The sequence below is a fragment of the Ambystoma mexicanum genome, chromosome 2q, assembly GCF_040938575.1.
Source record: "Ambystoma mexicanum isolate Mex_15411 chromosome 2q, UKY_AmexF1_1, whole genome shotgun sequence".
In the NCBI taxonomy this organism is placed as follows: Eukaryota; Metazoa; Chordata; class Amphibia; order Caudata; family Ambystomatidae; genus Ambystoma; species Ambystoma mexicanum.
In genome coordinates, this window is record NC_090924.1 from 240,148,736 (window position 1) to 240,174,251 (window position 25,516).

General features: G+C 43.4%; 1 protein-coding gene across 1 annotated transcript in view; it reads left to right on the forward strand.

Annotated features, from left to right (window-relative positions):
* The window catches only part of GNPTG (N-acetylglucosamine-1-phosphate transferase subunit gamma), a 243,797-nt gene extending 221,025 nt beyond the window's left edge, over positions 1–22,772 (forward strand). The window contains exon 11 of the mRNA XM_069647204.1: positions 21,520–22,772. Within this exon, the coding sequence (XP_069503305.1) occupies positions 21,520–21,659 (140 nt within the window). The 3' untranslated portion in view covers positions 21,660–22,772. The remainder of the gene's footprint in view (positions 1–21,519) is intronic.
* The last annotated feature ends 2,744 nt before the right edge of the window (positions 22,773–25,516 follow it).

Sequence of the window (25,516 nt, forward strand, 5' to 3'; positions counted from 1 at the left end):
GTTCGCATACATGGCAGCAGCCATAGTGCAGAGCAGTATTACAAGGTGTAGCATCCTTCCAATTCCAATATCAAAGAGAGTATAGCACATAGGTAACTCAGTTCCAGCTAAATGACACAGATTGGTAAGTGCAGCAAGAGAATGACTGGCTTGAACCAGTCACCAACATTAGTTAAGGCATAGCATGAAGCAGGCTGATGTCAAGGCAATGATGAGGCGATGTGGAAGTTAGCAAAATCAAGATTATCAGCAATTGGTAAACGAGGTGTGGAGATTGGCCATGGCACGTTGCAACAACTAGCAAAGGTCAAAGTTAGAGCAGTGGCGGCATTAGAATAGAGATTATGGCAGGCATAAAACAATGATTGATATAGCTGGGAGTACACTATATGTTACAAACGACCAAAGGCAGGCCTAGAGGATGTGTAGCTTGGGCTAATAGCAAATCTATACTAGAGACCATGTCGGTAGGACAAATTTCAGTGACAAAGCTTATGATTTAGCTAGCGTCAGTTACAATAAATATACATGTCAATCACAGTAGTGGCAGTACAGATGTGCTGGTTGAACTGTGACCGCCGGGCTCAACACGGACAAAGTAGTTATAATAGTGAGCTTTCATATAGCAGTGTAATAGCAGGCTGAGTTCAGTGCACTAGTAGGCGGCTAAGAGTAGCTATCAAATGGCAACAGTATAATGCATATGCAGCTGTTAAGGCAGAAGAGTGGGTATAGCAGACAAAAGGTAATGTAGCAGGAGACAAGTATGGATAACGTGATAACATACATATTGGAGGCAATTATCAAATGGTGCTGCAGATGGTGCACAAGTGGTAGTATAGTTGCAGTCAGGAGGTACTCACATTTAAGGTTACCATAGTAATGTACAGCCTTTGCAAGTCCTGGTGGGAGCCCCAATGGAGTCTGGTGTACTGCGAAGGCTGAGTCCAAAGGTTTAGGCATGGATGTTCAGGAAGGGCTAAGGTACTGGGTAGGCAAGGGCTGACTCGTAGGCAAGTAGGGGAGTAAATAAGGTTAAGAGATGGCAGAGCCTGGTGCAGCCTGCAGCTCGGTCAGCTCAGTCAGGATCTGAGCCTTTTCCGAGAGCCTTCTCCCAAAAGGCTTCTCTCCCGAGCCTTCTCTCACCTACCGGCGATCCGATTGGCTCCTTAGCAAGGTGAGGAGCCAATCAAAGCAAACAAATTGCAGCTTCGGCAGGGTGAAGAGGTGGTGTTCGTGGCGTTGGCCATCTTGAAAGGGCTTGTAGCCTCGTGGCTACCAATGGTGGTAATGGCTTCTGGTGGTTGCAGCGGGGCACAGCACAGTTTCCTGTGCGGGATGCCTGAGTAAATCCCTGTAAGATTCCCAGTCGTGGCGCGCAATGAATAATGGTGGCGATTTCGGAAATTTATAAAAGCACTCGCGGGGTGCTATGGCAGCGTGGATCGCAATGCCTTGGCTTGCCTGCACATCTCGGCAGGATGGTGGTGTAATGGGGTTGATCCGGTGGAGCAAGGCCACAGCTCCTGCTCTGGTGTCGAGGTCCTGTGGATGGAGGCTCAGTCGGATCTTACGCTTACAGCTTACGCCTAGCTCTTTAGTTAAAGCAGGAGTTCCCACAAATGAGATTTAAAAGTGAATTTTTATTGGTTGTAAACCAAAGTGAGTATGCACTTGTTCATGAAATGCCAACATACTCCATTTAGAGGCACGTGCAATTGTTTTTCCCTTGGCCGGACGTTCTCCAGGCACAATTACAATAATAATGCCTATGATTTCATTTCATGTTTGTGATTCAATTTGTACAATCCTGCATAATCTCAACAGATGGTACATATAACTAATGTTTGTAAACATTCACCTCATATTGTGTGTACAAACAGAATTTCATACATGCATTCTAGTCTGAGCAACTAAGGTTCAAACTAAAAAAATAGTATCTGTTTGTAGGAGGGGGAAAAAGAGTGGGGAAAAGAAGTAAGGTAGAGTTGTGTTAGTTGGATTAAGGTTGAGTGAAACCTGTGTTTATTCAGGTAATGTCAGAATGTATGACGACATCTAGGCCCATTAGACATATAGAGAATCCGGTTACCGATCCATACTTTTACCAATATTAAGATTCTAGAGTTTTCCATTCTTAAGGTTCTGGTTAGCGTTGCTTTCACAGTGATCCCAATATTGGATGCTTAGCATAGTTTGTTTTTTGGGGAAATGTAATACCATATTGTTCAGTTTATACACAGTAACGCAGTGGTATAATTGTGCAAAAAGTTTAGTTGGGTTACCTGGTTTATAATTGTAGTCACTGAGTCTCATGGATTAATTTAATTCTAGAAGCAGAGGTTTCTTTTATATATTCCATCTGTGAATTATTGGGATAAAAATAGTTTAGATGGCCTAGCATTAGTATCAAAGATTATCAACACTAGTCGGTTAATCACCTGGCTGTATCTTACTTGTATTTAATAGGATGCTGGTTTCTTCCTCTTGACGTTTTTTCTAAATATCCCTCTTCATGGGTCGGTCTGTAATACAATGGGCTCTAAGTTAGTCTAAGTAAGCAATAGCCCTTTATCTAAGTAAGTAAATCTCATTTTATGCATTTCATCCTAACTGGGGCCTTGGCCATTAACATTAGTTTAGTGAGAAAGTGCAAAGTCATTGCAGTGCGTTTTAAGAAAAATTCAAGAGTATCAAACGTGTCCTTAGGGTTATCCTATATGTATTAAGAGCTAAAGGAGCAAGAGAGCATCCTAAATTGCAGCTTCCTTACCTTGTTATCAGTGATTCGTCCTTGCTAGGGCTCGATTTCTTTCAGGATGGCGGCAACCGCTGCTTGCTGGTTCGCCACCATCCTGAATGTGATTTTCATCGTGCCATTGACGTGGTGACTTGCGTCGGACAACGTGCCTCCAGCAAAGCCACTCTACAAACTGAAGTGGCCATCTGATCAGCACGGCGCTGCCGCCTGCTGCTTTCTTTCTCTGGGCGGCTCTGCAGCCCTAGCTCCTTTTGAGCCTGCACGTCGAGCTGTAACGGTCGCACACCTGCCTTAATTCAAATGGTGATGCTTTGTTCCTAGGGTCGTGATGGTCATGTTTGCAGTTAAAAAAACGTGACCATCACCTCCCCAGGACAAACCATTTGTATTTAAATTAAGCCAGGAATTAAGAGCCATTAAAAAAATGTTTTTAAAAAGAGGCGGGCCAAATGTGAATGACGTGTTATCATCACCGCTTTGTGGCCAAGTGTCCCGCGACAGACTATCAAAGAGTTGGCCACCCTAGTGGGCAGTGTTTCTCATGCTCCTTGATTACATCAGTGGTGGTGTCTCTTGGGGAGGAGGGATGGCGTTAGCTGATGTCATTTTAACGTAAATAGCCGTTTTGCCAAAAGTATGTACTGTGTACTAGATTGTCAATGGATGAGTATGAATAGGTGTTGGAGCTCTGCAAGGGAAATGTTGAAGTTGCAAGTTCCTACATCAGTAGAAAATGTAGTTGCAAACTGTCCATGAAGCACAGATGTTATTGGGAAGTGTGTATGGGTTCTCAGACATGTCATCATGCTGTGCGCCAGCATATGGTCATGTGGCATTCTCCGGAAGGTGTGCAATGAAGTGAGATGTTCGTAGACATTATGGTTAAGTCGCGCTAATAAAAACCTATGAAAATCAGTAAAAAAAAGTTTGTTAAATGGACGATATGGTTAAGTTGTGCTACTAAAAACCTATGAAATTCAGTAAAAAAACTTTGTTAAAGGGATGTTATGGTTCAAAGTAAAACCGAAAAACCCCTGAAATTCGCTAGTTATGGTAAGATAAGCAACCATAACTCGCGCCACCACCGTGCATTGCTAAGACTAACACCCAGGACATCAAAGATGACATCACAAATGTCATTGATGACATCACTGATGACATCACATGTCTGACTCGCTCTTTTTTCCTTTAGTGATATATCTTGGCCAGTAATAGTTAGGAACAAAAAATTCAAAAAGTACTATATTTGTACACTTATACTTCAAATATGTTCTTTCAATAATTCACTTAGGGTCCACTCACAGCATATGAAACATGTACATAAGTAAAATACACACTTGAAAGACAGCAATACTTTCTGTGCATGAAGAGAATCAGTAAGGTTATCAACACTTTATTATTGTTCTGCTGTTTATTACTGTACTTTCTCTGGATATGCTCATATTTGTATTCGCATTACTTTCTTTAGGGTGCAGTCAGAACATGTGATAGTTATACATAGGGAAGTAGTAGGTTTGAAGCAGCGCAATAATTTCTCTGCATAAAGATAATCAGTTAGGTTATGAACACTTTCTGGTTCTACTACTGCTTTTTTGCGTACTTAACTTTCCCTTTATATACTCATATTTGTATGTGGTGTTCTGTCTTTGTGTTTTATATATAATAATGAAATTATGTAGTAAGTGGGTTTTATTAGCTACTTATTACATGTTGCACAGTACGCAAAACTCTAATAAGAAAGCATTTATCATTTCACTATTCAACATGGGAAGATTATGAATATTGCAGTTCCATCATGTATGCTGCACACAATGTTTACGATTATACATGAGTAGCTTACTATACTGTAAAGAACTTCATGGTAGAATGCTATTCATATCAATGCATTGTTTAATGCACTACATAGCTCATGATATTTATTCCAATGATCCTTGACACTTTTTTGTCAATATTATAATAAAAATCCCTTGTACAGATTTTCATGAAAAGCAAATGAACATCTGATGTCATCAATGACATTTGTGATGTCCTCTTTGATGTCCTGGGTGTTAGTCTTAGCAATGCACGGTGGTGGCGTGAGTTATGGTTGCTTACCTTACCATAACTCTGGAATTTCAGGGGTTTTTTGGTTTTACTTTGAACCATAACGTCCCTTTAACAAAGTTTTTTAAGTATATATACTTCCACTCCCAGAAACCCCCTCCGCCCCCCATCCAGGTGATCCTCTCTCACTGGTCCACCCCCAGGTACTGGATCCATTAGGGATGGCCATGTCCTGGCCACCTGAATGACAGATCTCCGGGAACTAGCGAGTGAGACACCTTCAGGTTTCTCACAGGGCACACGGTTATGTTAAAATGTAAGGCATGTGCATTATGGCTCTCTGAAGCATGGATACTGGCGTCTCGTTAGGCCTACATCGGGAAGTTTCTATGTGTGGGGCTGCTCTCTTTCTGTTGTGTGCCTTTTTACAATTTCTTTTGAAGCTTATGTTTTCGTGCAGATTTGGGACGTTGGATGTATTCTCCAACATTAGTGTACTCCCCAACATTCCACCCTTTCGTCCCATGAGAACGAATCTCTCTGTGTTCTCTATCTTGTTTATCTTGCTCTTGTTGACAGTCAGATACTTTTGGGCACCCAAATGTTGTATAAGGTTCTCAAATCCACTCTCCACCTACCATAATCCCATGGGATACATCCTAAACAATTGCTTTCCCCTTCTGCAGTGGGGTCAACGTAGTACTCGATTGGGTACATTTTTATTTTTCCTACCTTTGGGTTGTGCCCCAGTTTGACAGCTTTAATCTTTCCGAAGAGGAGCGACATTACCTGTCATAACTACAAGGAGGTTACATTAATTTCCATGCGACACAACAGGTTATTATTATTTGATAAATGCAACAGATTATTATCAGGACAATGAGAATGGAAAATAATACTCGACAGAAGTTGAGCCACTGGGGCATACATGAATTAAAGACTGACAACCAGTCATCATCTTTAATGATTCCCCCTGCTGCTTCCGTATCGGTTTTCAACTTGTCCATTTGTTTTATTGCAAGATGTAACATGCCATTGTCTGCATCATTTGCCGATCTCCCCTCAGCCGCCACCCTCCATTGTTGGTAGTAGGTCCAGCACCATTCTGTTCTGTAGTGCTACAAGCCTGAGCGTACAAAGTTCCTTGTGGATTAAGACCATTTTCTATGGCATTCAAAAGATCCATCAGGTTCCAGCAGATGATTTGGATCCATTTTGAGTTTGTATTCCAGGGGCTCACAATGAGCTGAAGAACACTTAGGTTTTTTAAAACAATCTATATTGCGCTGGTATCTTCTCCAAAGCCACCTCTGCTTTGAAAAGTAGTTCTACCTTCTTCTTCTCACTCTTTGTGAGTTTGTTTGTCCTACAACCATTGGGGGCGATGCAGGGGACTGGGATTGTCCTTTGGGCAATTTTACATGATTTTCCGGAATCATCATTGCTGGAGCATGCAATGTTGCTGATGAGCAAAGTCCGCTCCATGAGGGTGGTAGGCAGAAGTAGGCCTTCGTACCACATTGCCACAGGAAGTTCATGATGATGGCTGTTTCATTTAGTGCTGGCATCGCATATGTTTGATTGCAGTTGTTATTGCTTCCATCTGGCAAGCTTCCTTTGCCCCTGAAACAAAACAAATATCAATTGAGTTTCTGTTCTTTTACAGGTTGTTTATGTTGATGTAGACTGGTCAATTTGTTTACATGCAATCCCCATACATTTCTACAGCTTTCATCTGTTTGCATCATTTCTTCTTCTGTAAATCCCATCAGTACCTCAGCATTAAACACTGCCTGCCCCTTCAACAATTTCTTGTTACAAAATGCTGCTCTTTCTTTGACCATCTGTGGTTTTGCTGGACACTGTGCTTCTTCGTATTTCCCCATACCTTCACATTCACCGTTGATCTCTTTCATTTGTATTCATACTGTGTCCCTGAAACTGCCCTTGCAGTCTACAAATTATTGAGTGTGCTAAGCACTGTGCCTCTAAAGTCGGAACATCCTTGGATAAGAACAGTCTGGGGGTGCCATCTGCATGTGGGATAAGCCCACACATGACTCATTTACTTTCGCCTGACTAATGGCTTTCATTAGGTTGTACCATATGTTTGTATCATCTGAATGATGTTAGTCTAATACCTTTTTCGCTTTGGCATTCATTTGTCGTTTGTGTCTGGTCACACGTTTATCCCTAAGGGTAAGTACATTCTCTACTTCCATATCATTATGCCTGCTACCTCTAAAACCTAACTTCAACTCTACAGATAAGGGGTATATCAGCCACTTTTACTTCCTAAAAATGGGCAAATACTGGCAAAAAATAAAAATAGGGAGTACAAATACTCCCAGCAAAAAATCACTTGTTTGTTCTTTTACCCACACAGGTCCATGAATATATATGGATCCATAATGCACGTAGTGCCACAGGAAGTAACTACTGTTATTACTGCCTGATCAGAAGTAAAGCTGTATCTTTTAATGTTTCTGGATAACTAGGTGCAAAGAAATATATTTTACCAAAACATTCTGTTTTCCAGTAAAACAATATTTTTATTAGCTTATAAAATACTATTGAGATTTGGACTTTTTTTTTTTACTCTAAAAAAATAATTGTACTCCGAAAAATAGGGAATAAAATACTCTCAATTCAAAATCTTATCTGGAGCACTGCCTAACTTCATTAATTCCATTATTGAAAACGAAAGAAGAGGAAAAAACAGACCACACATTTTTGGGAAAGGGTGGGATGATCGTCCCAGACGCCCAAGCTGTTTCGAATGAGGCAAAGGCCTGGAAATGTACGGCGTATAGGGGAGAAGCGGGTGGCAGCAGGTGCTATTGTGTGGGGAGGGTAGTGCATGTTGTGGGTTTAGAATACACATCGAATCAGATGCCATCTTGGGTAATACTAGCCATATTGAAATCGGGGCCTGATGCTGCATTGCAGCCAGGACTGGGGGCCTAAACCACAAACATGGAAAGAAGTGTAAAATAAGTTGTATGGTGGGCAGTGGTGAGAAAGGCCAGAGCTGCAGAGATTCATAGACCTTTCATTGTCTCATATTTCCAGCATTTCGGATCCAAGGAAGAATGCGCCCTGCAAGGCCACAAGGGGGTAGGGAAAGCAGGGATCAGCTGCCTTCACCAGAGGCCACGTGATTTGTGCTGCAAGGTGCTGGGAGGGGCAAAACAACAAACCTAAAACGAGGGTGGAAAGCTTTGGATGGACGCTGATGTGCCTGGAATCGAGCTAGTGTGTGTGTATGTCTGTGTGTCATTTGCAATGACCTCAAAGTATCCGCTTAGTCTGCAGTACCAGGTGCACATTAGGTTAGAGATGGTATTGTTTTTTCTTCGTATAATGATCAATTAGTTGGCGGGCAAGAAGAAGCCAACGCGGGAGAAGATGGACGGACGGGGCTAGGGCTAATGGCCTAGTATCACTTATGGAGCAGGTAGCCTATGTATAGGGTCTCACCAACCAGCCACTCAGATTTGTACCCGGTGTAACTTGCGTCACCGATTATGCTGTGTACCTTTTTAATATGCTGCTTGTACTAATTTTGGCAGAACGTTCCACAGCAGCAGAGCGCTTTGCTGGTGGAAATAAATCTTATAATTCTTGCAAGAGGTGTGCTGGGCCTTTTCCCCCAGTTTGCTGCATTTTTTCTGGTGTGAGCTTTGAAGGGTTTCTTTACAATATCCCTATAAACACATTCTTGACATTTCTGCGATTATTCACTTTGGCTCCTTGGATATGGACTGCTGCACTTGCTCTGCTGTGCCCAAAATATTTCATTCTCCTATTGTACATTTCTAGAGTCTTTTAGGAATACTCAACATTGGTTGCTGATTCTGGTTTAAGTCCCTGTGTTTGTTGCTTGTCAGTGGTATGATGCTGTACTTGTATCCTTGTGCTAATCAGTTGGATGTACCCAGGCCCGACGATTCTTTAGCTTTGCTGCAGTTGGTGTTGCTTTTCCCACTTTCAATAGTCTGGTGAACATTGGTTGAGTCCAATATTGTGTATGCTGTTTGGAGTAGACCGCCGATGGGTTGTAGCTGAAGAGGTTCTTCTGTTGTTGTGTCCTGCTGGCTGGTTTGGCCCGATGGTGCACTTTGTCTATCTGTGAAGAAATTTGCTTTGCACAGGTTGACATATTCTTACGATATACATTAAATTCATCCCCCAATACATCTGCACTACTATGAGCATCAGATGCTGTCCGTGTGGGCGCAAGCCGGGGTATGCCTCCTCCTTCCGTTACCAATTCATGGGGTGACAAGTGGTGGTCTTTGCTTGGCTGGTTATTGATATCGATATTTTATTTCTATTGTGCTCGTACACAAGTGTTTCAGAGCGCGACAAGGCAAGGGAGGGTAACAGGGAGAACAAAACAGCGATCTTACTAGGCCCAGTGACATTGAAAACGCGCAAGTGCATGGGAGAGGGGAGGGGAAAAGTGCATGGAAGCGAGGAGAAGTGGAAAGTGCGGAGCAAAGGTGAAACAGCTACATAATAATAAATAATAAAGGCAACAAACAGTGGTAGTACAGCCAGCAATTGGCAAATGCTGGGTTTAACGCAGCGGACATGGTAGGTCTGATAAGTGCAGGAAGAAAAAAGGGGGGACTGTATGGGTACAGATACAGAGCCCAGTGCAAGTGGTGGCACAGAGGCAGTGCGGCAGGGTGAGCAGGTACCTGGGCCCGTAAGACAGAGGGTGGACAGGTGCACGGTGCAAAGAGAGAACAGATCAACAGGGGAGACGGGGAGCAAAGGCAGAAGCAAAGAGGAAAGTTTTGAGGTGCTTCCGGAACCCCTGTACGCCCCTCAAGTTTTAGAGTGGCAGGGTGGCTGTGCCAGAGGGAGGTGTTACGCTCACCTGGTCTCTGCGGAGGCATTGGGGCACGGTTGCAGCCCTCCCAGGGATGAAACTCCTCATGTCTGTTCCTGCCTCTGCATCTGTGTGGGGAACTGTGGTGATGAACAGTGAGGTTCCTGCTGAATGATGATGATGATGATGAGCTCTCCGTCCTGCTGCTTCTGGCAGGGGCGCTTGTTGAAGGGAACAGAGTTCCTTCACTGGTCCCTTGTCGTGGAAGTCCAGGCCAGCTGCGACTAGTCCACTTCTCTTGTGAGTAAATGTGTCCCTTGTTTCCACTTGCCCGCTTGTCTTCTGACTATTTTAATTGTATTTGTAAAGTGTGTTCTCTGTCCATTGTATGTAATGTCTCTTTTCTCTGCTCTCTTCCCCTTGCAGGTGGTGAAGCGATGCCGGCGGTAGCTGCGGTAGAAGAAGCGAAGCCAGCGGTACGGAGGAGCGGGGCTGAGATGGTCTGAAAGCTGCTAAGTAGCCTTTTGTGGTGCCTTAGGGTGCTCATTGGGTTTTAAATGCGGAGCGACCATGGGTTGGGTGTTTCCAGGAGTTCTAACCTTGTCTTGTCTTCTTTTCTCGTTTCAGGACTTCGGCTTCGTCGGACAGAGAGCGCAGATGCTGCTGCGTCGATTCAGGATCAGCCAGGAAGATGGAACGTTGCTGTGAGATGCGAGCCAGGGTCTAGTTAAGGATGCTTTTGTTGCCGTATCATGAGGTAAGTAGCTGGTCCAGGCGGTGGTGAGCGTCACGTTGCACGGAGGTGCAAAGTAACACGAAGCGTTTGCTTGATGGATCGGTGGGTTTATATAGACTTGTTCCCGACCACGCCCAGTAGCTCTGGCCTGCCTGCTGCCACGCCCTGCTAGACCTGATGAGTCAGCACCTGAAGACCAGGCCTAGGGAGCCACGCCTGATGAGTCAGCACATGGGGATGTTCTCTGGAATAAAGGCTTCCAGGACCTGGAAAGTTCTTGTAAAATAAAAGCGCTCCAGCACTGAAATAGTGTTCCTGCTCGCATCACTATATGAGCCTGGCGCCAAAGGCTGAGTCCAGCCAGGGCCCCTGTGTTTGAGTCCAAAAGGGACATAAGTGAGTCAAGTGACCCATTGCCCCATCACTAGATGGTGTGGTTTTTGTGTTCTGGGGCCCGTGGCCATGACAGGAGGGCCCAGCCGAAGACGGGGATCTACCCCCAGCTTGTTTTTTTGACAGACGACTGACTCTGAAGGAGTTGGAAGTGGAGGAGCGAAGAGCTCGAGAGGGGAGGTATTTGAGGAGGGATAGTTGAAGGTATTTTGTACCCAGGCCCCAGAAAGCCTTGTGGTCAATGCAGAGGGTTTTGAATTTAATCCTTGCATCCACTGGGAGCCAATGGAGAGATTTCAGACCTGGAGAGATACTATCCCAGGGCTGGAGCCAAGGACAAGTCTTGCAGTCCTGTTCTGGATTAGTTGCAGAGGGCGGAAAGCAGAGGCAGGTAGATTTAGAAAGAGGCTGTTACAATAGGCCAACCTAGAGAGAACCAGAGCTTGTGAGACAATGAGCTTCTGGGGGAAGGAGACGAAAGGCAGAGTACCTCTGAGGAGGGGCAGTAGGAAGTTTTACTCTTTAGAGACATCAGAGATGTGGGCAGAGAACGAAAGTGTGGAGTCAAAGATGACCCTGAGGTTCTTAGACTCGCAGGTGGGGGTAGGAGGAGGGCCAAGGGAGGCCGGCCAGAGAGTGAGGGGAAAGGATGGTGAAGGTGTGCCAATGAGGAGGATCCCAGTCTTGCTGACATTCAGACAAAGATCATTGGCGGCACACCAATATTGAATGGCAGTTAGGCAATCAGAGATGATGGAGGGAGAGGAGGTGGCCGAGGGCAGCCTGAAAATGAGCTGAGTGTAGTCAGCGTAGCACTGGAAATTTGAGCAGAAAATGGCAATGCAGTGGGCGAGAGTTGCCAGGTATTGGTTGAAAAGCCAGGGCGAGAGGTTAGACCCCTGGGGAACACCACAGGTAGAGAGGAAGATAGTTGATAGGAAGGACCCAAGTTGGACCTGGGAGGGTCGATCAGAGAGGAAAGAGGTCAGCCAGGCCAGAGCCTGATTAGTGACACCCAGGTTATCACGGAGACGGTTGAGCAGAATGGTATGGTTGACCGTGTTGAAGGCAGAAGAGAGATTGAGGAAGGAATGTTGGAGTCAAGGTTGGAGAGCAGATTTTCACAGATATTCAGGAGAGCAGTTTCCATGCTTCTGGCAGCTCTGAAGCCAGACTGGTGGTCATGGAGACAGCCAACAGAATTGGGATGAAGGTTAAGCTGAGAGATGGCCAACTTGTCCAGGAGTTTGCCCAGAAAGGGAGTAATGGAAATTGGGCGATAGTTAGCCGGACAAGAAGGATCAGCTGTGGGTTGTGCAGACTGAACAGTGCTAAAGGCAAGCAGTAGAGCCAGCTCTTTTTGAGGGCATCAGGAAACTTGGCATTATTTGGAGCAAACAATTTAATTGTTCCACCATTCCATTTGCCTGCAGGTGGTAGGCGATACACAGTTTATGTCTGATCCCTAGCAATTGGGTGACTTCCCCAAAAAACTCATTTACAAGGTGGGGCCCATTGTCGGATCTCAGAATTTCACAGATGCTCCACCTTGGGAACACCTCCCTCACGAGGAACCTTGCTGCAGATTTGGCATCTGCATCAACACAAGGTTTGGCCTCTCTCCATCAGGAATATGAGCACACTACTAGTAACTACCTCTATGTGCTGCGTCTGTTCAGCATGTCAATATAATTGATATGGAACTACTTGAAGGGCACTGTGGGGCGGGGCAGTGTTGTCTTTAGTGTCTTGAGTGTATGTACCACATGCCACAGGTTTCATCCTGGACAGTTTGCCACAAATATGTTGACTTGTTTGGACAGATTAGGCATGAACCAGTCCTCACCAATGTCAACAGCAATGTGCTGCTTAGGTGATTGCATAGAGAAGTGGAGCTGTTCTATGCCAATGTTTAGAAGCTCTATTGGCATTACTACTTTACCTGTGCTTTTCTCTACAGATGATATCAGCGGTTGACAGGGTACATCCCTTTTGTAACCATAATGCTGATTTGTACATGGAGAGCTTAAGCGTCTCTGTGCCAAGGGTGGGGGGGAACCAGACATTTACAGAAGTAAAGCAGGGCATTGATGTCAGTACCTGGTCTTTTTCAGGAAATGTGTGTATGTCATAGCAATGCTTCTTCATATACTGTGGGTACCAGAGAACACAATGGCAATTCCTGCAAATGATAATAGGCTTAGCTACAGGGTCAGGCTGTTGCCCTGCTGGAGCCGGTGAGTTCGCAGAAGCTCAGGCAGTATGGGTTAATCAGTTAGTGTCTGGCCCTCTTTGTGATCTTTTTCACTGTTTTCACTGTTTGGCTGATGCCCGTCTGCAGAATGTCTGTCTGCTGGGTTGCCATTATGGAGTATTGGGACTGGTCTGGCTGCATTTTTCCCATTTTTCTTTTTGGTCTGTAGTGGAAGTACTAGATCCTGAGAGCCTTTTGGGTCATTTCCCGAGGACTTGGAGGCTTCTGCGATAAGGTCTCCCCTGTGAATTGGGTCAGCCATATATTTAGTTGCATTCTGCTCATAGTCGGGCACGGGTGTCTGGCACCCTGTTGGATGTTCGGCACTTGCTGTATGAGCGGCTGTTGCCATTGAGGTATTAAGAGTGAGGATATAGAGGATAAAGAGGACACTGCACGATGAATGACTCCTGAACGGCCTTTGAATGCCAGTGTAGGCGGGCAGAAAGCTGGGGGTGGGTTCACACTGCTTGATTCTGCAGCAGCCATATGTTTCTTGCTTCGGGCACACAACTTATCTAAAACCTTACAATGACTCCCACAGGCTGCAAAAACCTAAAGAGCATCACGCAGTATCCAGCTACCCCGCCTGCCATCATGCCCATTATGCCTCCGCCCTCACCTAAATGGAAAATATCAATCGTCAGGAGGAATATTCCAGCTATAACCCCCACACCTAGCATCAGGTGCCGTAAAGACCAGCCTAATAACATTTCAAGATTGGTGGGGTAGGCGCACATCTTAATCAGTGAAATCCATTGGTTCCTTGGCAACACCAATGTTCCTGTAATCCTAGACCCCTGTGGGGGCAGAGTTACTAAGCAGGTCACTAAGGCCAACAAGTATGATCTAGGATTCAGCAACAGGGACACAGATGCTTCTTGTAGCTCTGTGTTTTGGGACATTGAGGACCCGGCCGAGGCTGCGACCAGTCCAGCAATGGCGGGGGAACAGTGTAGCAGAAAGCCCCTGGCCCCGGCTTAACTCCAGGCTAACGGCACCCCAACACCCCCCAGCAGCCACCACGATCATTGTGACCACCACAACCCCTGCTGGCCTGACCTCTACCCAGTCTCTGCTGGATAACCTCAATTCCATTGACACCCCTGGCATCCTGGAACCTGTAGCAGCCAGTCTGTGTGGAGCAGTAGGCAAAAAGCTGTGGGGAACCTTTTTAATGGACACTCTAAACAGAGGACCTCAGCGCCCTTGGTATAGATAGTGATTGTCGCATGGATTGTGCAACAACGGAGAAAAATATGGTTCCTCTACTCCGTTTTAAAAGCTAAAAATGAAGAAAGTAGTTGCACTTATTTCTACATGCGCCAGTTTTAGATATTAGAAAAAAAGAAGCGACTCCACTCAATTGGAATGTAGTAATTGTGAATTTGTATTATTTAGAACGAGTGCCCTTTGTGATAACACGTGTTTCAACGGTCTGCGCCGTCTTTCTCAAATCAGGGCTAATTTTTAATACAAGAATGCAAACAAAAATCAATGTTTAAATTCAACAGAAAAATAGTGACCAATTGTAGCACGGACAAATTATGTCAAATGTAACACCGACACAAAAAAGGGGGGTTTGTTAAGGAGGATCATTCAGGGAAAACAGTGAGTCATTAAGTATCAAAAATAAATTAAATTGAAAAACATCCGTTGTTGCATCAAATGTCCACATGAAAACATTTTGAAAATAAACAGAATGGGGTGGAGGACGGGGAGGGGAAAATAGAGACAAGAGAAAAAAGGAAAAGAGAAAAAAACATCATGAGTTCAATTATCTCTTAGCATTCAGTTGACAAAGTTTTTAATATAAAAAATGAGCTAATTATGTCTTACCCAATGGTATTGGTTGTAAATATTGAACGTGGCTTGTCAGCATAGCAAAAATGTAAATTCACGGGTTAAATCCCAGCCTGTTAAATAAAATGATATGTATAATATTCTAAAAGTACATTTATTTTAAGTTTATAGTGGAGCGGCATTTGTAAATGAATTGATACTACACGTTTGTGAGATGACAGAAGCACTTAGGGGATGACACCCTCTAGTTATAATACAAGTGCCGTGAAAAGAGGCTGCGCGATGAGTCCTGATCCCCATCTTATTGTCTCATAATGTATCGAAGTCAAATTTGAGCGGGTTCACTTCGCACGCGCTACAGATAAAATCTTGTTAAGTCCGTGTCTCACCTCTGCAGTCAAAAATACAAGCTCCGTACAATTCCGTCCGCGTTCACAGAAGAAGCCAAAATGGTGGCTTTAAGTAGTTGTTAGTGAGGTTGTATAGGCAACCAAAGAGGTCCTTTTTCTATTTCTAATATGAGCGCCATCTTTTGGGCTCCGAAAGATAAGTGTTACTCACGGTTGCGTGAGCCCATACATAAGTAAATGTCCAGTATCTACAATTTCGTTCTTGCGGAATTGGATGTTGTGAAAATAAATCTCCCCGGGAGGGGCAAGAAAAGCAGTTATGATTCGCTAGCTACTATATGGCTACGGTCAAGAGACAAATGCATACGTGAATAATGTACGTGATTGAAGTCAGATAATTAGAAGATTAATAATCGGTTATATTAATATTAAGTACTGTATCACATAACAAATAATGTATAAAGAGATTCGCCATGTTAACTCCCATGTCTTCACTCTTATAAATACGTGATCTATCATCATAAGGATTGCAACAAGATTTCAATTTAACGATCAAGCCAGCTGACAAAAGTGGCAAAATTGTGGTGATGAACCGTGAAGATTACATTGCAATGGCTTACAACCACTTAACACCACCACTGTGTTATGTCAAATTAGCATCAAATCCGAAATCTGATATTGTTCAAGAATTTACCGAAGCAATTACCGGTTGGCACCGTCAAGGACTCCTAACTGATGAGGAAAAACAAGTACTAATAACCAAACGTCCAACACTACCGACCATCTATTTTTTGCCTAAAGTTCATAAACCTTTTGAGCAAATTCCAGAAGGGCGACCTATCCTTAGTGGAATATGCTGGGCTACTGTTAACATGGCTGAATACATTGACAATATTCTTAGGCCAATAGTAAACACAACAAAGTCATTCCTGAAAGACACTGCAGCAATTATTAACAAATTAATAGGAGTCGATTGGCAACCCGGATACATCCTAGCCACATGGGATGTCACAGCACTGTATACATCAATTAAGCATGACACAGCATTGGAAGCCATAGACCACGCTTTCTCTCAAGAGACAGCATCAAGCTACCAATCAAATCAAATGCTCAAGGAAATGCTACTTTTGACTTTGCAGAATAACGTTTTTTTGTTCAATAGAGAATACTATAGACAGACTCGTGGCGTAGCTATGGGTGTAAAATATGCCCGGCTCTTGCCAACCTGGTAATGGCCATGTACGAAGATCAATACATCTATTCAGACCCAATTTCGGAGACAATGTTGTTTTATGGAACCGATATATAGATGACGTTTTTCTCATCTGGAAGGGGAATGACGACCAACTCCAAGCATTTCAACAACGAGTGAACCAAAACACCCTAAGAATCCAATTTACTGGAACATCAAGCACATCTGAGGTCAACTTTTTAGATTTAACAATCTACACTAAAGATAATGAACTAATGACTAAAACTTATAGAAAACCAACAGAGGCAAACTCTACCTTGTTTGCGACAAGCTGCCATTATAATCCTGTGATCAAAAATATCCCGAAAGGAGAATTCATTACAGCTCGAAGGAACTGTACGGCAAAAGCAGCCTTTGATGAAGAATGTGACCTGATCTCAACTAGATTTTTAGCCAGAGGATATGCCATGAAGAATATCACCAAAGCAAGTGCTCAAGCAAGGAAACTTAAAAGAGAAAACACACTGACTTCCAGAAAGCCGACTCAAAGTCAGCCAGAAAGAATTAGATTCATCACAACCTTTTGTGCCAACAATGATGTAATAAGGAAGATCCTTAAAAAGAATTGGGAACTTTTAAAATTGGATCCACCTATTCAGAATCACATTGAAGAAAGTCCTTCAGTAACCTTTAAAAGAGCAAGAATGCTGAAAAACATTCTTGGCCCTTCACTTTTACCAGAAGAAACATGTACAGTGACAACCTCATGGTTTCCCCAAAGACCTGCAGGATTTCGCAAATGTAGCTCATGCACCATGTACCAATATGCAATGGGTAACACAGAGATATTTGAAGACTCTTTTGGCACCAAGTTCAAAATTACTGACTTTATAAATTGCAAAACGAAATTTGTGATTTACGCAATAATCGGCCAATGTAAAAAGATGTACATTGGAAGTACTATTAGAGAGATGAGAACCAGAATCAGGGAACATATGTCCAGCATTGGAAGCCAGAACGTTCATTTACCATTGGCATCCCACTGGCAAAAAGAACACCAATTTAGCAATAAAAAAGACATCACATATTTGGGTCTGAAAAGAGTTACACTTGGACCAAGAGGTGGAGACCTAGAGAGGAAACTGAGAAAAGAAGAAGCAAAACAAAAATGCCGTTTTTCGAACAGTAGAAAGAGGCTTGAACTCTGACAATGAGATGACTTCCTTTTTATGAAGTACTTAAATTAGGTTATGTCAAAGATGTGATACCTGTATTGAACTGTAAATTCAGTATACAATTTACTTACCCTGCATGTTACTGAACAGCTCCAAAAATACCAAGGTTTGATTTTAGAACATAACCAATAATGATAAGAATGGGTGCTTTTCAGGTTTATTTAGCTGTTAATAGCTGCTTAACATTTAGTGTTTTGGTAATTAATCCCATTGGCTCGTATGGGGTCCTTATGACGATAGATCACGTATTTATAAGAGTGAAGACATGGGAGTTAACATGGCAAATCTCTTTATACATTATTTGTTATGTGATACAGTACTTAATATTAACATAACTGATTATTGACCTTCTAATTATCTGACTTCAATCACGTACATTATTCATGTATGTATTTGCCTCTTGACCGTAGCCATATAGTAGCTAGCAAATCATAACTGCCTTTCTAGCCCCTCCCGGGGAGATTTATTTTCACAACATCCAATTCCGCTAGAACGAAATTGTAGATACTGGACATTTACTTATGTATGGGCTCACGCAACCGCGAGTAACACTGTTTCTTTCAGAGCCCAAAAGATGGCGCTCATATTAGAAATAGAAAAGGGACCTCTTTGGTTGCCTAGACATCTCAGTAACAACTACTTAAAGCCACCATTTTGGCTTATTCTGTGAATGCGGACGGAATTGTACAGAGCTTGTATTTTTGACTGCAGAGGTGAGACACGGACTTAAGCAAGCTTTTATCTGTAGCGCGTGTGAAGTGAACCCGCTCAAATTTGACTTTGATACATTGTGAGACAATAAGATAGGGATCAGGACTCATCGCATAGCCTCTTTTCACGGCACTTGTATTATAACTAGAGGGTGTCATCCCCTAAGTGCTTCTGTCATTTCACAAACGTGTAGTATCAATTCATTTACAAATGCCGCTCCACTATAAACTTAAAAATAAATGTACTTTTAGAATATTATACATATCATTTTATTTAACAGGCTGGGATTTAACCCGTGAATTTATATTTTTGCTATGCTGACAAGCCACGTTCAATATTTACAACCAATACCATTGGGTAAGACATAATTAGCTCATTTTTTATATTAACAACTTTGTCAACTGAATGCTAAGAGATAATTGAACTCCTGATGTTTTTTTCGCTTTTCCTTTTTTCTCTTCCCTATTTTCCCCTCCCCGTCCATCACCCCGTTCTGTTTATTTTCAAAATGTTTTCATGTGGACATTTGATGCAACAACAGATGTTTTTCAATTTATTTTTGATACTTAATGACTCACTGTTTTCCCTGAATGATCCTCCTTAACAAACCCCCCCCATTTTTCTGTCGGTGTTACATTTGACATAATTTGTCCGTGCTACAATTGGTCACTATTTTTCTGTTGAATTTAAACATTGATTTTTTTTGCATTCTTGTATTACAAATTAGCCCTGATTTGAGAAAGACGGCGCAAACCGTTGAAACACGTGTTATCACAAAGAGCACTTGTTCTAAATAATACAAATTCACAATTACTAAATTCCAATTGAGTGGAGTCTCTTCTTTTTTTCTAAAACTGGCGCATGTAGGAATAAGTGCAACTACTTTCTTCAGTCTGTGTGGAGGTCCAGTCGCATTGATGGCAGACAGCAGGGACAAAAGCAGCCCAATCAGAATGCAAACCAACGAACACAACGGAAGTGTGGGGATGGAGGGATGGGCGTTATTGTAAGATGACCAACAGGGCCCTGGGAATGTCTGCTGCTGGCTGGACTAATAATGGTCAACAATGGTTCTAACTCCGGCACCAATTCCCCCCCACTGCATCTTCTTCCATTTTGGTTTACTAACAATGTCCATCGCCTATCGGATGGGTGGACGGCCCAGGGGCCCTTGCATGCAAATACAACCTTGTTTTGTCAGGGTTGGCGCTAATCAATTCTTGTATATCGCTGCTTTGGGAACACGGGAAAGGAGGGCCAAAGGGGCAGGTACCAACCATCAAGGAGGGCTAAAAGGGGGACCCAAATTCATTGTAGATTGTACCACTTGTTAACCCTGCCACCTCTTTTAATAATACAAATTCAAACCCGGACAGGCTGGGCTGTATCGGTGGCTGTAGCAAGACCAGCAAAACTGAAAGTTCCCTGCTTAACATAGCACCACTGGCCCCTATAGCTCAAAGATGGCATGCTCACATCCCAAGTACACAGAAGGCCATTCCTCTTCCACCCCCGCAGACCACCACCAGGAAGGCAGAAGGGGGCCTTGAGCCTAATGCCACTATGCGAAAGTCAACCGGTGGAGGTGGTCATGCGCCACTGTATCATACCGTCAACTCCAGTAAGGTTACAGTGTCCAGCAGGAGAGGGTCAATATATTTACACAGGGTTCCTAAATTATCATGAACCAAGGGAAGCCCTTGCGAACAAGTGCATTCATTGGATTTGGATTGTGTGGGGCTGCCTATTTGTAGCACGGGAAAAGCTTCTAAGGTGCACTTGGCTGCCCAATTGGGTGGAAAGTGCCCATGACTATGTCCACATTGACTTTAGGGAGCCAAGTGTGAGGAAAACGTAGTCTAGGTTTTGTAAGGAGAGGACACCCTCCCACCCTCAGCCAACCCCCCCCCCCCTTCTCCTCCCAGCCAACACCATGATCGAAGATGGCGCTCACCCGAGGGGAAATATTGATGCCCACTTTGAAAACAGACCTGGCTGGCCTGTGCTTTCTGATGCAAACACAGTCCTCCTGGAGAAAAGGACATGAGGAATTTCCCTTGGCCCAAACTGCTGTGGCAAGCAAGGAGATAACTGCCTCTTCCACCTGGGTGCAGGAGCCACTAATGGATGTGTCCCCCTTTGGGGACACAAGCAGGCCACAGGGGCTTATTATACAATTTATTTATAATATGGATGGAATGTTTAATTTGTTGTTGTTGACGACTTGTGTGTCATGATGTATTTGTATGGCCTTATGGCCGAAATAAAGACATTGATTGATTGATAGCAGCTGATCATGGCGGCAATGCCTGGAAGATGGAGATTGCCTGCAAGTCTATACTGTACAATGCGTATACGAAAGACAAAACTCTTTTGTTTTTGTCAGTGCTTGTTTTTTCAGAGCAGTGAGTGTGGAAGGAGAGGTCCCGTAGTGTACACCCAGGTCCACCCAAGAGTAATCTCACAAACCATTAATGACTGAGGGCATATTGGGGGTGGGTGGGAATAGAGTAAGCTCAAGAGGGAAACTGTAGGCAAAAAGAGAAAGAGGCACATGCATCTCTAGACAGAGTGAGGCGAACAGAGTTCAAAAGGTAAAGGTAGAAAGGTGGGGGAACAAACATCTGGAAGACAGGAAGACCACAAAAGAGGCTTGATCATAGACGTAAATATGTTAACTGAATTAACACGTTTTTTAATGTAACAAAGTATAATATATGTGTGGCAAAATGGCTTTAAAGAAAGAATGCATTTGGACAAAAAAAGCCCCTCCTACTCGCCCCAGCTCCTCTGCTACTACCACGGCCATTTTTAATCCCTTGAGCCCATCCTCCATCTACAGTGCTCCATTGCTTCCTAGCTAGGTTTGTGCTTTATAAAAACATACTTGCATACATGTTGTAAAACTGTTGTGTTTTTTTTAATGTATTTATTTTTAACTCCCCCCTTCCCCTCAAGAATTTCTTGAACTTCATGCTTTGAATAGTTTGGTGGAAAGTACGCTTACCTCAATATCTTGCTTGCTAGTCCTACCTGTAAGAGTAGTCTTTTTCCATATGTCCTTACCCGGATGAATGCTTATTCGATAATGTTATATTTTAGCTGTGCAGCGTTTTGGTGCTCCATCAATTCAGGGTGAGCTTGCGGATCGAAAGGGTGCAATATTGTGAGTTTGATTGGTTTACACTTGGTGTTTTGCAGACACTGAGAGCAATGAAAATCTAGCCAATCAGGCCGAAAATCCACTGCACCTGAATGTGTTGGGCGAAAAGGAACATCTGCGCGGAGATACTGGTGTCCGGGATGACTTGCTGGCCGGAGGAAAGATTGACGGCGAATAACTGGAAGATTTGTTCCAGATGGATACTCTGGAGGTTTTTAGACGTTTTCCTACATTGTGTTGCTTGCATTGGGGCACTCCATTTTAATAGAAGCTGCTCCTTGCATTGAAATGCATGGCAAGAGACATGGAGAAACCAGGGTTGAAGATGTCTTTCTGCAAGGAACATTGGTGGTGAATAACTGGCAGATTCATACAGGCGGAAGCTTTTATGTGGTGCAAAGTTGTTTTTTCTATGGCCAGCACAAGACCTGCCTTTTCAGGATACCTAGAGTCTTGATGGAGCTTGGGTTGAGAGCCACATTTCAGAGAGAACATTGCATTCCAGAGAGGGCAATTTTTAAAGGTTGGCAACAAAGTCCATTTGAGGCTCATTTTGTGTAATAGTACAAGCATGGCTAACCAATGACACTACTACAGGTAACGGTGATCTGTATTACAATGGCACTTGCACATCATTGCATTACACTATCCTACCAACCTAGTTTGTTTAGGATCAGGTTTTGCTGATTAGTCGGTCTCATTGCCGCAATGTAGAATTATGCCTGCTGCAAGTATAGGAAATAATCAACAATTTGGATAAGAAATCTCAATGTACACAAGTGAAATATATGTTGTGTTCGTGGTGTATGGCTCGTATACTCTGCCATCTGTTGATAATTGAATTCAGAAAGCGGGGTCAATAAGGCTATGCAGTGAAGGAAGGTGCAACATGGTGCATAGAGAAATGTTTGGCTCAGAAGATAATTTTGAGGTTGGGCGGATTGCCAATGCAGCACAAGTTGCAAGAGCAGGATTGGCCTCTTTATTGCTGCAACAAGAAAAAACAGCTGCACCCACAATTCTAGCGGGCACTTCAATGGCGTGGCCATCCACATCCTGCGCGATAGATGTGCTTGCAAAAGGACATGGATCACCCTTTTTTTGCACAGTTAAACAGCATATTGTTAGTTGATAGAAATGGGTGGCAACATTGACAGAGAAGCAGGATAGGTTAGGAAGCATGGTGTGCTTGTTTACCATATTTTTTCATAATCTTAAAATGATTTTACTGAGCAGATGATTGTTACTAATAAAATGGAGGTCTGTGCTAGATTTACCATTATCTAAAGGACTTTTTGCTTGTGTTATGAATTTTTTGTTTCACGTTTCTTAGCCCCAGGACCCATTCAGAATACATGTCTCCACTGCCAACCTCAGCAACTGTAAAACAGAGAGAAAAGAAAAGAACAAGTAGGACCTTCACGGCGAGGTGTAATAATTGGAAAGCCTAGTGGCTGAGCATTTTAACTGTCCATCACAGCTGGTTTTCAGGCTGAAAAGTGGTAAATTAACCAAAGGATCAAGTTGGATATTTATGTCTTGGCTTTCTGTGGTGTACGATGCATTGGCAAATCTTATACCTGGGTTTCATAAACTATGAAGGTGTAGTGTCGGCGCTCCTAGTACTAGAAATCCAGTTTCCCCTCTTCTATAATGGTAGGATATCCTGGCTGCAGCCTAGGATACTTTGAAAGATAAAGCAGAATTTCCAAGTAAAGCTCAAGGTGCATTTACAGGTGTAGGCTGCATGCCGATGCATCGTCAGCTCCCACCCTGAAGTCCATTTCTTCTGTTGCTTGTGACCAGGCATTTTTGCATTGCTCATTGATGTTCTGCTTATTTACTTTTTTCAACTGACACCCACACCGAAGAGCCCACTTCTGGAATCCTGGCTACAGCCTTTAACATTGACATTAGTCTTCTAGACTGAGGGAGACATCATTGTCACAGGATAATGCCCCACCCTCACGTTATGGCCTGTGCTGAAAACAAGGACAATAAATTGGGCAAGGGCTATTATCCCAAGCAATAATGGTCCCTCCCAAGGTCTGTCCGTTTACTTGCACTTAGTGCTAACAACAGTTTAGATTTTCAATTTGTGGTGGTAAACTAAAATATTATTATGCTTTATTTTTGAATATTTAAATACCAAGCACATGTTTATACAGGAAGCGTTTTAAATTTTAATTTGGATGTAGTGCCCCAGTTCTTTCAATCGATTATGCATTAGGTCGAATGGAAAAGTGAAGGGTTTCTCGATTTGAGAACCGAAAGTATTTTTTCCATGTTTTAGCTTTTCCTTTGATGTTTTAAATTGGATGATACCTGTCATGATGAAGATGCAGTGGAAAGAAATTCCTCCCAGAAAGTAAGTGTCTAGTTGTTTAGGCCCACGAGTTGACGTAATGGGATTTTGTTTTCCTGAAGTGCGGACTCCGGATTCTATTGCACAGTTCAAGTGGCCTTAGGCACAGGATTTCTTTCTGTTTCCTTGTGAGCGGAACATGGTGTGCAGGCGAGTGGTAAGTCTTGTTTTATTTGTTCTTGTATTGGTGATTCATTTTCAGTGTCTGTTTGCTTGTTCCGGAGGAGGAGGGTGTAAATAGAAATGCTACCTGTTTCCTTGTCTGCTTCTGAAGGTAGAACATTTGGAATGCTTTCAATACCAATAGTTATTGACTGCGATCATTCTGATTGGCTGATAAGCCAGCAATAACCTCAATGGGCTAATGCTAGTTGTTATCAGAAACCAGGTAGAACCCAGGTCACGTAGGCGCTGGGTCAGCAAAATATTCCACAAGGATTAGGTGTTTTCAAGGATTTAAGCCAGTTAATTGAAGTTAGTCATGGAGGTTATTTTCATTAGATGTTCAGCCAACGCACGTTTCGAAACTCCTGGGTCTTTATCAAGCGTGTGGTCTCAAATAAAAGGTCATCAGTGCGAGCGATGAAGGCGAGATTCTGATGACTTTAGTAATGCCCCGCCCGAGTTGTGCTGGTTAGCAGCAGGAGTGGCCCTGGAGGGGCTTGTGTTGATGGCATCCGGTGGGGTTGTAGTATGTTAGTTGGGTCCTAAAGTAGGAACCATACGCATATGGAGGGTCACAGTGATCTTTTTGTACAACCCAATTTGAGATGGAAGTCCCTTGTCTCCTTAGAACCCAATCACTGGCAGCAGGATCCCACATCCAGTTCCACTTATCAGCGCAGTGATCTACTTATTCTAGTGCCCTACCCCCACTTCCCAGCTAGTTATCTGATTGCCTTCTGCTGCTTGGGCTTCAACAGTGTAATTGCAAGCGGGGGGTCAGGGGTGGAGGTGCTCTAATATGCTACATGAGCCTAGTCCATTCTACTCTGCCTACAGGTAACCACTGGGACTAAATCTGCTAGGTTTTGCACACAGGTGCTTGCCCAACCTATCACCAGGTCTTGTACATAGTTGTCAGTAAAGAGTGTAACACCCGACACAATTCTAAAGAGATACCTCTGCTGAAGAGACCCACCAAATGTTCTGCGAGAGCTAATCAGGGTAAGCGTTGTCATACTGATATATTCCAATTCCAGGAACCAAAAATGTGATCCCCAGCATAAATCAGAAGACACAGAGGTTCTGTTGGGCTGGTCTCATGTCTTCGGAATCTGGTTTCTCACCACCTAGGTGACCGTGTATTCCTGCTTTCAAAAGGATTGTTAGCGGCACATCAGAGCTGGTAGTTTTGGAATAGCTCAGGTTCGCAACTACAGAAAGGCAAGTTTCCAAAGCCCTTAGCAGTGACCGCCCACACTTGACCTTCTGCAATGCAGATTACCTGGAAGTTTAACCATACTCTTGCCCACCTGTGAAATAACACACATACTGCATATTAGAGTTGGTGGAACTTGGCCGCCGCTGCTTTATTGGGCAGAAGTTGTCTTACTGGTGATCTGTAACTTAATGTCACAGCTTTGGTGGCTCTATACTGAGCTGCTGTATTAACTGCACGCCGAGCAATAAATACATTCCTCTGATTCTCCCAGATCTAAAACTCCCTC